The sequence below is a fragment of the Hemiscyllium ocellatum genome, chromosome 6 (assembly GCF_020745735.1).
Source record: "Hemiscyllium ocellatum isolate sHemOce1 chromosome 6, sHemOce1.pat.X.cur, whole genome shotgun sequence".
Lineage (NCBI taxonomy): Eukaryota > Metazoa > Chordata > Chondrichthyes > Orectolobiformes > Hemiscylliidae > Hemiscyllium > Hemiscyllium ocellatum.
In genome coordinates, this window is record NC_083406.1 from 102,599,513 (window position 1) to 102,614,404 (window position 14,892).

The following is a 14,892-nucleotide window of genomic DNA, read 5'->3' on the forward strand; positions in this document are numbered from 1 at the left end:
AAGGTGCTTGCTTTAATACGCTAATCTGCTCAAGATAAAGTGTCATCAACATAGTAAACTAAATATTAATAAAGATGGGAGAGGTATGGTTGTACTGTAGCCCAGAGAAAACAAAGTTAGGGATCTCATTTCTATGTATTTTTTTCCTTGCGTTTTGTACCCAGCAGTTAGACAACTTGATGCTTTGATCACCCTTCGGGTTGTGGGGAGAGCAGGGGGTAGCAAAAGCTGTAACGAGTGATTTTTAGAGAAAGCCATAGCGATTTTGAAGGAGGGAGGTTGAAAAGGAGGGGAGAGGAGCCGGTGCAGGAAGGGAGAAGATGAGACCTGGGGGTTGATGCAGCATGTCTGCGTCGACCACAGTGCGGATTTAACTCTGGCTACCAATGAGACTGTACATTGACTCTATCATTGCAAAATAATTGTTTTACATATGCCTCGTAAGTAACCTTTCTCTGGATACTAGATCACTACAGGTGATGTCAGTAATAGGGGGGAAAATATCTAATCTAAAGGAATTTTATTCAAAATCTGACCTGTATTCAAATTGTCCAGATAATTGCTCTGGAATTGCTTGACTCCAATAAATTCTGTTGCATCCTAGTAATGGAAACCCTCTACTATTTGGAAACAATGTTGAAGTTATTTATATCAAGAATTATTTGATTGCTGTTTACAGCATTGACACTGACCTTGGATTTTCAAAAATAGATTTACATTTCTGCTGCATGGTAAGGCTATAGTTTTTGCATTTGCCCAAGTTTTGTACTAAAATACATATACTTCCTGTTCATGAAGATGTAGCTGGAATATGTTGGATTAAATCATGTGTTATAAGATATGCAATATGAAAACAGGAAACAACCTCGCAAAAACATCTAACTTCTGGTCCTATTTATATTGCAGGTGATACAAAAGTCAGAAACGCTGATGATCTTTCAGCAGAAACCATGTCAAGGTATTCTGGCAATAAAATAATTATTTCCAAACATTGTAAATATTCACCAGCCTGGTGTTTTAGGAATCAATTTCCTTTCCCACTGCTTGATGTTTCCCTCTGCATTACTGTAAAGTCATTAAGAGCTTTCATAATTTCTCAAGAACCTGTGAAAATCTCTTGTGATGTGGGTTGTTCCATCTGTTAGTAAGATTTCCCAGTATGAGGTCTGTCCTGACCTTTTTTTTTAAACATAACATCCAGCACTCAAAACGATGAGTCAAAATTCTAGCATTATTAGTAAATACCATGTACTCCCTCAGCATGTGATTTCTATTTACTTATCTGTCTCCTACTTGGAAGCATAAAAAAAACGAAGCAGGCCACTCAGTCCTTCCAGCCTGTTCAGCCATTCAATATGATCATAGCCGATCATCCAACTTGGTATTCTGTCCATCTTTCTCCTCATATCCTTTGATCCGATTAGTCCCAAAAGCAATATTTAACTCCTCCTCCTTGAAAGCATTCAATGTTTTAGCTTCAGCCATTTTCTGTCACAGAGAAATGGCCTACCCTGTATCCCTAAACTGTGACCTGAAGTTCTGGACTTCACGATCATGAGGACATTTCCTTCCTACATTTGCCTTGTTTAATCCTGTCAGAATTTTATAGTTTTATGTGACAAATGCCCATCATTCTTCTAAACTCTAGGTCAATATGATTCTAACCAACCCAGTCTCTCTTATGTCAGTCCAGCCATCTCAGGAATCAATCTGGTAAAACTCTGTTGCACTCCCTCCATAGCCAAAACAGCCTTCCTCCGGTAAGGACACCAAAACTGTGCACAATTGTCCAGGTGTAGTCTCGCCAAACAGCTGCAGCAAGACATGCCTGCTGTTGCATTTGAGTCCTCTGTCTCAATGGAGGCTAGCATTACCATCTGCTACAGCTGCTTGCTTACTTTCATCAACTGAATGACATTAGAATCATTATGCTGAAAGAGTTAATAATGTTTATTTCTTGAATTATTTGATTTGGTTTATTTTGTTTCTTTACTTGTTTATTCATGATGATAATGAATGAAAATCTAAGCTGGAGAAAAATATAGCTGAGGGCTGTTTTCTTTGCAATTAAATATTCTTTCAGTAAAGCATCCAGAACCTTTTAAGAAAACTGCATACAGTTATGAGTGTTGGTGTAGAATAGAATTAGCTTTAATGTCACATGTATTCAATTTAGTACAGGTTGACTATCCTTTATCTGAAATCCGAAAAGCTCTGAAATCCGCAGTTTTTGCCTGAAAGTTTTTCTCAATAACCATGTTGTTTGGCGTGCAAGCAGTTAACTCAACTCCACACCCACTCAACCCATGTCACTTGGGTGTGACATAGCGTCGTGGCCCAGCACTGGCAGGTGTCAATTCTGTCTCAGCACTTGTAGTAATCATAGGTGCATCTGCTGTTGGTAACTTTTTTTATTTTTGCTATGAAAATGTAAATTTAATCCTTTATCTGAAAAATTGAAATCTGAAGGATAGCTGGTCCTGAGGATTTCTGATTAGGATTGTCTGCCTATACTGTAAAGTTTATAAATCTCCTCTTACAGTGCCATCTTGGATACAAAGGTAAGTACATGTTCTTAAGAATAAATCAGAAAAATGAAAAGTTCAGAATAACCGTCCTTCCAACCCAGTCCACACTGGCAGCCAGTCTCTCGTCCATGTTGGGCTTCATCTCGAGGCCGTGAGATCTCTCTGGAATTGTCTGTAGGCCACACCAGGCCACAAGGGGATGGCCAGGCTGAGCTCCCACTGAGGCAGGGAGTTCAGAACATAGCCAAGAAGAAAGGCAGGGTGGGGGTGGGCAGGAGGCAGGAAAGTGAAAATGAAAATAAATAGATGGAGCAGATGAGCTCTGACTGAGGACGCTGATTCTGCTGCCATTTTTGATCTGATCATTGGTATGAGCAGAGGTACAGGTATAGGACATGCTTCTAAATCACATTTAATCTCTACCTCCACACTCTCTTTTTGCCATGTGACTCTTACCCCTTGATAACTTTATGAAGCACAAAATTATTAAATTGTTAAAAGATTTTCATTGATTTAGTATTAGCATGTTTTCAAGAGAAAGCTCCAAATTTTATATACGCTTGTGTGGAAAAAGTACTTCCTGGTTTTACTCCAAAAGTGACTTAGTTATGATTATAAGGTTATGTCTGGTATGAATTAGGAGCAAGTTTAGATCATTCAACTCCTAGAATATAAATTCCTTGTTTTTACTGGTAGTGATTAGTAGTTTAAAAAGAATACATTTGTTGTGATTTGGTGGTGTGAAAGTCTCCCAGTTGTGTGTTATTAGCACTTTTTGGTATAAAAGAATAAAGGGGTCAAAAAAAGCAGACTATTTATGTGGTGTGTCCTTACCTCTGAACCAGGCTTGAATTCAAGTCCTACCTGCTCCAAAGGTGTGTAATAACATCCCTGAATAGGTTGATTTAAAAATATCTAAATCCTGAGTTTTGAAAAAAACTGTCAAAGCGTTTCATCTTGCATTCACCAGGACAATTAAAATAGATTAGATTAGATTCCCTACAGTGTGGAAACAGGCCCTTTGGCCCAAGTCCACACCACCCCTCCGAAGAGTAACACACCCAGTCCCATTTCCCTCTGACTAATGCACCTAACACTACGGGCAATTTAGCATGGCCAGTTCACCTGACCTGCACATCTTTGGACTGTGGGATGAAACTGGAGCGCTGGGAGAATGTGCAAACTCCACGCAGACAGTTTTCCAAGGCTGGAATCAAACCTGAGACTCTAGTGCTGTGAGACAGCAGTGCTAACCACTGAGCCAACGTGCTGCTGTCTCACATTTGCAAGAGTATCAGTTGGAGGAAAGCATAATATTCGCACCAGATGAGGAAAGTGCACTGATTGGTTGGCAAATGGACTCTAGTAAAAGTTCTGTAGTGGATAATACATGCATTAATTATGATTGACAGTTAACAGCCATCTTTATTTCCATTTTAAACTGGCATTGCCCTGGCCCAAGTGAACCAGCAAATGGCAGTCTCCTATTTTGTTGGGTTGAAGTAGTCACAGTGCATGTCCATAATCTTCCTATTTGCAAAAAAAGTATATTAATATACATAACTTCCAAAGCATGCAGGTGAGTCACATTGTGAGCCTGACGTCTGTCTCAAATTGGATGTCAGCATAATTCCTTGCACATTCATGATTGTCCAGCAAATGTTGTTCAAATGTTATGTTTGATATTGTATAGACTGATTGTTGCTTGTTGCAGTCAGCTGAAAGGGTATGTTGTTTGATACCATCTGCCAGTCTTTGAAATATACATCCTAAGTAGCTGGCATCACTGCTGCAAAAATTCACATACCACATTGTTCATTTTGTCTGAAGGACAGAACATCTCTTTAGCATTGTTTGCAATTTGTTGCCTAGCCTGTTTTAAAATTTTTGACAAAGCCTGGCTGTTAACTGTAAACCAGGAGTAATGGGTGTATTCTCCATGTCAATGCTATTACCAATCAGAGTCCACTTGCTAACCTATCAGTATGTCTTCACATGCGTTATAACAGTTTTCCCTCCAATTCCATTCTTACAAATTGTCCTGATGAATGCAAGATGAAAAGCTTTAATAGAAATGTCTTTTTTTTTCCTTTTACAGAAATACTGAAATTCTGTGTCAATAAATTATTTGTTTTATCTTCCTTGTTGGGGAAGAGGATCAATTGAAGGGAATTTAACATAATTTTTTTTAAATGAGAGAGCATAGCTGCAGGGCACTGAAAAGGCAAATGATAATCACTGTATGACAGAAAGGGGTAGACAGTCCATACAGAAGAGTGCAGCAATAATTAGAACCAGCATAATAATTATAAAAAGTCAAAGCTTTAAAACTCTTTATCGAAATATACAGAGCATTTGTCACAAGATAGGCAAGTTGACAATGCAAATAGATTATACCAGCCTCCACCACTTCCTCAGGCAACTCACTTTGTACACTCACCACCCTTATCATGACAAAAGGGATCACATGGTCAACTTTGTTATCTTTCCCCTCTCACGCCAAACCTATGCCCTCAAGTTCTGGATTCCTGCACCCCAGGGAAAAGACTTTGTCTGTTTACCCTATCCCAGCCCCTCACAATTTTATAAACCTCTAAAAGGTTACCCCTCAGTCTCTGACACCACACGGAAAACAGCCCCAGCCTATACAGGCTCTCCCTATAGGTCAAATCCTCCAACACTGGCAACATTCTTGTATATCTTTTCTGAACCCTTTCAAGTTTCGCAACATCCTTCCTTGACTGGACAAATCAGGCAGGCAAGGATAATATGGAAAACATTTGTGAAGTGCATTAGGATTGTTTCTTAGAGCAGTAGTTTGCAGAACTTATCCAGGAACCAGTTATTTTAGATTTAATAATGAGAGATCTCCTAGTTAAGCATCCTTTGGGGTTAGTAACCACAACATGGTAGAATTTAAACTTCATTTAAGGAAGAGCCCCCTGACTCGAACCAGTGTCCTCAACCTAAATAAGGGCAGTTAGAGTTATGAAGAAAGTTGTTTAAAGTTGACTGGCAGAATCTGCTAAGGTCAGTAGATGAACCATGCCAGATATTTCAACTGAGATTTCATTATGCACAGCAAAAAATTGAACTTCTCAAAGACGACTGAGAAGGAGAGTATCCTAACAGAAACTAAAGCATGCGATGCAGTGAAAACTAGAGGTAGCTGAGAGGCTTTGGAGTTTTTTTTTGGAACCAGAAGCAGATTTTTTTTTAGAGAAAGCTAATGAAAGTGAAGAAAATTGCTTATGACAGTGAATTGGTGAGGATAAAAATACAGCAAAAGATTTTAAAGGATATATATACGTGAGAAGAGTAGCTAAATTAAGAGGGTGGCCCTTGGAGAATGCAACTGGGAATTAGTAACAAGGACATGGTAGCTAATATAAACCAATACTTTGAGTCTGTCTTCAAAGTGAAAGACAATAGAAGCATCCCTAAGATATCTCAAATGTTCCAAGGGGCGGCATGGTGACTCAGTGGTTAACACTCACAGCGCCAAGGACCCAGGTTCAATCCCAGCCTCTGACGACTGTTTGTGTGGAGTTTGCTCGTTCTCCCTGTGTCTGCGTGGGTTTCCGCCCACAATCACAAAAGATGTGCATGTCAGGTGAATTGGCCATGCTAAAATGCCCATCGTGTTAGGTACATTAGTCAGAGGGAAATGGGTCTGGGTGGGTTACACTTCGGATGGTCGCTGTGGACTGGTTGGGCTGAAGGGCCTGTTTCCACACTGTAGGGAATCTAATCTAATAACAAATAAGCCAGATACTAATGGGAGAAAAGACAAATCAATGGTCCTGGATGCAACCAAGTCACCAAGACCTGATTGGATTAGATTCCCTACAGTGTGGAATAGACAGTCTCCAAACAGGTTTATTAAAGGAAGCAGGATAACTTAGCTCAGTTGGCTGGATGGCTTGCTTTCAAAGTAGAGTGGTGCTGTCAGTGCAGTTTCAATTCTTGCACCAGTTGAGGTTTCCAGGGAGGATAGTCTTCTTAACCTGTCCCCTTGCCTGAGGTGTGGTGATCCTCTTGTCTGTCTCTAATGGGAAAGTAGCATATGGCCTGGTAGGATTATGGTGGTTTTACGTTTACCTTGAATAAAGGAAGTGGCTGCACCGATGGTGGAGACATTGGTCAAACCATTCCAGAACTCACTGGATATTGACAGGGTTGCAGCAGATTGGCAAACTGCTGATGTGATTCCTCTTTTAGGAAGGAGGGGAGACAGAAATTGGTAAAATACAGACAAGTTATTAAGGAAGGCATAGCAGGCCATTTTAAGGAAAAAGCTTAACACAATTGAAACAAAGTCACTCTTGTTTTGAGAAAGATAAATCACATTCGTCTTTCTTTTGGGCACCCTGAGAACATGCATTTTTTAACCATGACTGACTTTTTTTTAAGTTCAGTAATTGTTGTGGCATTGGCAAACTTGGTAGACCATTGTGCAAAACAATGAAATAAATGCCCATCAAGATAAAGTTCCTGTGCTGCTTCACAAACTGATGCTCAATTTTTAACATATAATTGAGCATGCAAATAAAGCCATGGTTTAACTAAGTGCTACATATCTGTGCTATGCATACTAATGAAAATATGTGGAAAACTTTACTGTTAAAAATTTATTTACAAATTGACACATAACATATAGCACCATATTAACTCAAAGTTTGTTTTTTTTTATTTAAAGGAAAATTAGTTTAAATTGTTTTATGGTTTATATGCAAGTTAAGTTGATCATCTTTGTTTCTTGGTTGAAGTTCTGTATTTGGAGTCTGGTTTACATATATGTCAATATAATAGATGTTTTCAGATAAGGAAAGAGCACAGTACTAGGAAGGGAGAGGACTTTCATCTCTGTCAGCTTAAGTATTGGTAATGAGAGCATAAATTTTCTTAACTTTTTTTAAGCTAAAGTTAGCATTTTGAATTTTAGATCTGTTTATGTACAACTAAATGATCTGTGAAACTGAGATTATGATCATTTTGATATTTGGAGTAAGACATAAGTTAGAAGATTCTCTTGTCCGAAACACACCTTAAGTGTGGAACCTGTACTAATTCAGGGTAAAGCTTGTGTACCCAAGTATACTTTCAATTGGATACTTGTATGTCAGTTACAAAATGAGGGATAGTTCTCTGGACTATGGGCTGGATGAATTCCAATCCTATTGTGTGTGTGCTGAATATAATCCAAGTCCCCCTGTTTGTTTAATATATGGATTCTGGTTGAGAATTAATAATGTTGAAATTTGGGCTCTGTAATTCTAAAATCAGCAATGTATTACTGTTTAATGACTATTTATCTGGATACTCTTTCTCTCTTCTTCGACCCCACCTCCCTCCCTACACTGCCTCCACCAAACATAAATTGAATCTTGGTCTTTAAGCATAAATTTTTAGGATGTATTAACTTTGATTGTGTTTCTGATCACCAAATTTCTCTATGAAAATTGACAATGATGTTACAAGTGTCATAGTTACCAAAGTAGTTTGTAGGTTTTAACAATCAAATATCAGTTGCATCTGATGTGTCAACTGTATTTGACTGTGATTGGTAGCTATTGCTAAGGTTACCATCTATTTTAAATGTTATTGCACTTTGAGTTTGTAAGACTTGATTTTTTTTTAAATAAGGTGATCTTGAAATATGCAATATGGTTTGGAGATTTGCAATATTCAAAGTTAGATTTTATGAGAGAGACTGGCATATTGCCAGTCTAAAATATTAATAGATAATTGATGCAAAATGCAAGAGATAGGAGTAATCAATATGGCCCACCAAGCCTGATGTCCAGTTTAATTTGATCATGGCTTATCTTGGACTTTAATCATACTTTCCATCTGCACTCTAACTACTCTAATTTGAAGGGATCAACTATTTATCTATCCTTACCTTAGATATGTTCAATGATGGAGCATCTACAATCCTCTGGAATAGAGGATTCCAAAATTTTAGAAGCCTTTTAAATGAAGAAATTTCCCATCAGAGTCCCAATTGATTGATTGATCCTGAAACTCTACCTCCTTGTTCTTTATCTGGGATTCAAGGAAGCAATCCCTCTGTATCCACCCTGTTAATCCCCAAACATTCTTGAATGCTTTCATTAACCACCACCCATTCATCAGAACTTCAGAGAATATAGACTTGGTTAATTCAGCATCTTGTCAAAGGACAACCCTCTCATCATAGGGACCAATCTAATGAATTTTGGCTTCGCTGCTTCCAATGCAGGTAAGTTCTCCTTTTAAATATGGAGCCCAAAACGAAGCATAGTATCTTCCAGATGTGGTCTCCACAGACCTCTGTGCAATTGTGGAAAGACTACTTATTCCTGTACTCCAGTCCCTTTTTCCAATAAAAGCCAACATGCCATTTGTTTTCCAAATTACTTGTTGTCACCTTGCTAACTTTTGTTCCTTGAATAAGACTATGAGAAATAGGAAGGAGGTAGGACATTCAGCCCCTCAAGCCTACTCTGCCATTCCATAGGATCATGGCTCATCTGGCATTCCTCATGCCCATTTTCCTGCCCTTTTTTCTGTAAACCTTGATTTTCTCCTATCTATCTCAGCCTTGCATAAACACAAGGACTTTGCCCTCACAGCTCTCTGAGGTAAGAAGTTTCAAAAACAATCAACCCACTGAGAGCAGATTCCTCCTTTCAATCTTAAATTGGCACCCCTATAGTGTGAGACTATGCCCTCTGGTCCTAGACTCTCCATGGAAGGGAAACATACTCTTAGCGTTTATCCTGTCAAGCCCCTGAAGAATCCAAGATGTTGCACCACTCATTCTTCTAAACCCCAATGAGTAGAGTCCCAACCTGTTTAGCCTTTGCTCGTAAGAAACTCTCTCAATACTAGGGATCATCCTAGTGTACCTCATCTAAAGTACTTCCATGAAAATTACATCTGTCCTTTTAAATAAGGGGACTAAAATTGCTCTCAGTACATCAGATATGGTCTCATCAGCACCTTGTTTAGATTTGCAGTAAAGCTTCCCTAATGTTACTTTGTAATCCCCTTGAAATTTAGAGCCAACATTCCATTAGTATTCTTGGTTCTCTGCTGCACCTGTGTGCTAGCCTTTTGTGTTCTGCGCACAAGTCCCTTTGTGTTTCAGCTTTCTGCAATTTTTCTCTACTTAAGTAATATTCTGTTCTCCCTTCCAAAATGAATAACTGCACCTATTCCACATTTATACTCCATTTGTCAACTTTTTGTCCACTTTTATTGATATCCCTCAGTAAACTGTCAAGATTGTCAACTGCCTCCTTATTTAAGGAATTTTATAATTTCATTGGAGGCATCTCAGAGAAGATTTCATTAGGATAATCCCTGGTCTTGTGAGCAAAGACTCAACAGGTCGGGATTCTACTCACTAGACTATAGAAGAGCAAGAGGTGATTTCATTGAAACATATAGAATTCTTAAGGGGCTTGACAGTGTAAATGCTGAGAGGATATTTCCCTTAATGGGAAGAATCCAGTAGCAGAGGGCATAGTCTCAGAATATAGGGGTGCCACAATTTAGGATGGGAAGATAAGAAGGAATTTCTTCTCTGAGCATTTGTTAAATGCTCTTGTATTAACATCACATGGCAAAAAAAAAAGAGTTGGAGAATAAATGTGCTCATTAGAATTCTTTGAATGTAGACTGTCATTAACATCTGAGGAAATTTCCATTAGCTTCAGCTACTAAATTGAAACTTGTTCTGTAATAGCATTGAAATATCCTCCAATGTTGCAGTAGCTTTAAAATGTTATTGTTATTAACTGTAAACTAAATATATTTTAATTAAATATTTTGTTGACTTATTAACTTCATTCTCAATCGGAGCTTATATTTATTTTGACAGTTCCTCCAGAGTTCTGACCTGGTAATGAAAATTAAGGTTTTTTCTTCCACTTTTTTGGAAAATGGGAGGTTGAGCAAGTTTTTAATAAATGAAGAGCCAATCACCAGTTGATTTCAGCTGTCCAGAAGCTCAGAATGGAACATGCTCACATTAAATCTTTAGTTTCTTTCAATGTCTAAGTAACTGTCTCTGGGGACTAACCATAAACTGCAAGTCCCTGGAGCTCAGTTGTGCCACGAGGAAGTAAAATTCTCAGTAACTGAGAAAGATTAAAAGACCTAAAATTTTAAAGACTTTGACTCACTTTTCCCATTGTCCATTCCACCTTTTTTGCCCTTGTATTTAACATGTTAATTTAACTTTTTTTTGCTTGAGCCTGACTTGTTCTGCATTTCATTCTGGAATCTGGAATCAAAGATCTGGGAGAAATCTCTTGAAGATTGGCCTCAGATTGCACGATAAATGTTGTTCCTTTTTCAGCTCATCAGAATTACTCTTCTGAAAATTTTTGATTCCAGTTCTGGGCAAGTCTGGTTCCAGAGTAAAAATCAACTAGCAGCAAGTGAGGTCTGCAGATGCTGGGGATCAGAGTCAAGAGTGTGTTGCTGGAAAAGCACAGCAGGTCAGGCAGCATCCGAGGAGTAGGAAAATCGATGTTTCGGGCCTAGGGCTCCAGCCCAAAACATTGATTCTTCCTGTTCCTTGGATGCTGCCTGACCTGCTGTGCTTTTCCAGCAAGACATTCTCGACACTGGCTCCAGACTAAGCCTGGCTTGATTAACTAGTTATTTTTCATTTTTGCAAGTTAGTTGCCATGGTAGTCAATCACAGAACATGTTGGCACAAGTCTGTCAGTGTTTTCATGTAAGAATGCAACACCTGTTCTGCTTTTTTTAAATAAAACTTTTGAAAGATCTTGTATAAAAACGGCAAGAAGGAAGACTCAACACTATCTCCCAGTTATATCCTTTACACACTCCATTCCAATGAAGTATCATTCTTATTTACACTTCAAAGTTTCTTAATCGACTAATTGAGGTTGCAAGCATTTCCTTTGAGAAACTTTTTTTGCACATGCAGCAGATGCAATTCCTTCCATCTCTCACTGAGACACACAGCCAGGTTAACTTGCCAGTCTTTAGCTGACTTGGACCACTTTGACGTTGCCAAAACAGCTTTAGATTTCTTTCCAGCTCTGACCTGAAGATTTCCACAAATTAAACTGCCCTTCTGTTGTATGGATCTTCATCTGAACTCCACTTGCTCCAAGTCCGTAGCCATCTGTATTTCTATGGGTCATTAAAAGCTCAAATCAACCATAATCTGCAATTATCGCACCATGTAATCTGTTGAGTCATTTACCTTAATTCATATGATTTGTTCGAAATGTCTATAGCTGGCTGTTCCATATGCTGTTCTGACCTTTCAGAAAGGAAATACATTTAGATTGTTACAGCATTGCAAACCAAGTACCCATTTACCTCTGGGACCCAAGATCCCGAATAATAATCTTACAAGCTTTTGTTATGAGATAGTATAGTTATATAACAAGAGCACAACATTGTCCAGGGCAATTCATGCTGCTTCGTTAGTAACCCACTCCCATCTTGAACATTCAGTCCTTCTACTACTGAAGTATAGTGGTTGTAGTGTTTGTGCAATCCACAATTACCACAGCAACTTGCAAGGATCCTTCAATGTTACCTTACAAACCTTCTAATTTATTAGAACAAGGGCAGCAAATGCACACAAATGTTACCCCCTGCAAATATCTTCCTAGATCTGGCTTGGAGCAAAGAGCTTATTTAATGGCCCATGCAGTGCTTCCAAAAGCTGGCTTGAAACACTGCCACAGGGATGGCACAGTGGCTCAGTGATTAGCACTGCTACCTCAGTGCCAGAGACCCAGGTTCGATTTCACCCTTTGACAACTGTCAGTGTGGAGTTTGTACATTCTCCCCCTGTCTGTGTGGGTTTGCTCTGGATGCCCCAGTTTCCTCCCACAGTCTAAAGATGTGCAGGTTAGGTGATTGGCCATTCTAAATTACTCATAGTCTTGGGTGCATTAGTTAGAGGGAAATGGGTCTGGGTGGGTTACTCTTTGGAGGGTCGGTGTCGACCCATTGGGCCGAAGGGCCTGTTTCCGCACTGCAGGGAATCGTTTTTTGAAAAAAGCTATTCACAACCCCGCCACAGCCACATCCAGGAACCCCAATGGGTTTAAATCTTAATTGGGCAGCCTACTGTCTGCTATTTGGTTTTTTGAGCTTTGTTGAAGGAAGTCGGGTGTCAGCAGCTCTTCAGTCCCAGAAATGCCACTGAGAAATTGGCCCACGTTTAGGACTGCTGTATGCTGGGGACCAAAAATAGCTCTTGAAGCGTAAATTGGGAGTGAGCTCTCATGCCTCTCATGCATGCTGTGATTAGCTAGTGTTGGGTGATGTGGTCTTCTGTGAGGGTGGCCTATGCCATCAGTGGAGACTTCTGTGGATCAAACAAAGTTGCCTCTAAGCTGTGCATGTGTGCAGCTACTCCAGTTTTCTTTACATCACAATTGATAGAATTCCCACAGTGCGGATAGAGGCCATTTTCCCATAGAGTCTGCAGTGACCCTCTGATAAGCATCCCACCTTACCAACGTAACCTGCATTTATCATAGCTAACCTACCTAGCCTATGCCACCTGGACAGGGACAGTTTAGTGTTGCCAATCCACCTACCCTGACTTTGTTGTACTGTGGAAGGAAAGTGGAGCATCTGGATGAAAACTACTAAGATGCAGTGAGAATGTGTGCAAACTCCACACCATTATCTAAAACTGGAATTGAACCAGGATCCCTGGCACTGTGAAACAAGAATGCTAACCACTGAACCATGTGGCATTGACTGCTACTTCCAGAAGTAGCTGCTATGTATGGTCCTTGGAGGCCCATGCAGCTGGTAAGAAAATTTAGAGGGAATGCTTGCCACAGCGTGCTCAAATAAACCTGAGTCTGCAAGCCACCCTTCAAGCTGCATCTTGCAGCCTGTCCATGTGGTGCAGCTCTCTGAGAGGTCTATAATTGACTTCATAAGCACATGAATTAACTTGGGAAGGAAAGGTCAATATTCACCTTCTCTACGTAATGATTTAATACTGAGGATTGGAAAGGTAGAAGTCTTCCCACTTGATTTAAATAGCCATCTCTCTACTCGCCCTGAATTCCACCTTGAATACATAACTTCACATCCTTTTTAAACAGTCTGTGAGTCGATTTTGATAATGCTGCTTTCGTTTTCAAAATATATTTTTTTCTTTTACAGAGACATTGGCATTATAGTGGAAACGCTGTATGGTGAAAATTCTCCCCCTGTTGTTCTGATTGGCCATAGTATGGGTGGAGCGATAGCCGTTCATATTGCAGCAAAGAACCTGGTGCCATCTCTTGTGGGTCTATGTGTGATTGATGTAGTCGAAGGTGGGTGATTTAAGTTGATTGACCTTTTTTGAAAGTTTGTTTCACTTCAAGTAATAATAGATATAATGAGACTCTTCATAACAGCACTTAGAAACCAGCTGTACAACATAATAACTTTGTGATATCTGTTAGTAGTGTATGTTTAAATTTCACATGGATGTCTTTAATTTTCTTGTTAAAAATAATTTCTAGGCACAGCAATGGATGCTTTAAACAGCATGCAAACATTTTTACGGAGTCGGCCTAAAGTGTTCAATTCTATTGAAAGTGCCATAGAATGGAGGTGAGTTTCTTTACCTTTCTGAATGCAAGTATGTCTTCGTCCCTTCTATGAGAGGTTCTGTACGAAAAAAACCTCTTCGTTCAAAGAGAAAATGTGCCTGGACTATGAAGTTCATAATGTCCCAAAAAGAAATTGAAGTTGTAGTAGAGTAAATCTGCAGTCTTATTGTTCAAAGCATCATGATGTCATAGTCTAGTTAGAGGTTTAGGTGACAATTAGCCATTCCCTCATCCAACCGTTGGTAAGCATCTATTTCTGGTTGAGAGTAGGATACTTTAGAGAGTTTGTTCAGCTGAGTCAAATTTTGGCAAAACAAGATGTATTTTTTTTCTAAGTATGTAAAGAAAATGAGGTGAACCTATTGGGAATAATACTTCACTTTTGCAAATGAGCACTCAAGCAGAAAGTCAGATTTCTGACATGTTCTGACACAATTTGCCTCAGAAATTTAAATTGTTTTAAGATTTGAGCATCCCTTTAAACAGGTCTAGAATCCTATTTATCATTTCGTAAATCTGTCCCAGAAGTCATGGACATGGTTATAATGAAAGGTGAATTTTGAGTGATATTTAAAGGATCATCTGTTATTTTTGAGCTAGATAACTAGTATGCTGCTTTTCAGTGTATTGGTTGCTAAAAAGTAATTTGTGAAATTAAAATAGTGATTTTAAAAAAAAGTTCAGTTCTTTTGGCAAATTTCTGATAATTTCTTGGGTTTAATGCTTGCACTAGAAAAGGAGTAGGAACTTGCTAA

General features: G+C 39.0%; 1 protein-coding gene across 1 annotated transcript in view; it reads left to right on the plus strand.

Moving 5' to 3' along the window:
* Window positions 1-14,892, plus strand: part of ppme1 (protein phosphatase methylesterase 1) — a 58,011-nt gene that overhangs the window by 17,118 nt on the left and 26,001 nt on the right. Inside the window, exons 5-7 of the mRNA XM_060826213.1 lie at window positions 907-958; window positions 13,701-13,855; window positions 14,048-14,138. Of these exons, the coding sequence (XP_060682196.1) occupies window positions 907-958; window positions 13,701-13,855; window positions 14,048-14,138 (298 nt within the window). The remainder of the gene's footprint in view (window positions 1-906; window positions 959-13,700; window positions 13,856-14,047; window positions 14,139-14,892) is intronic.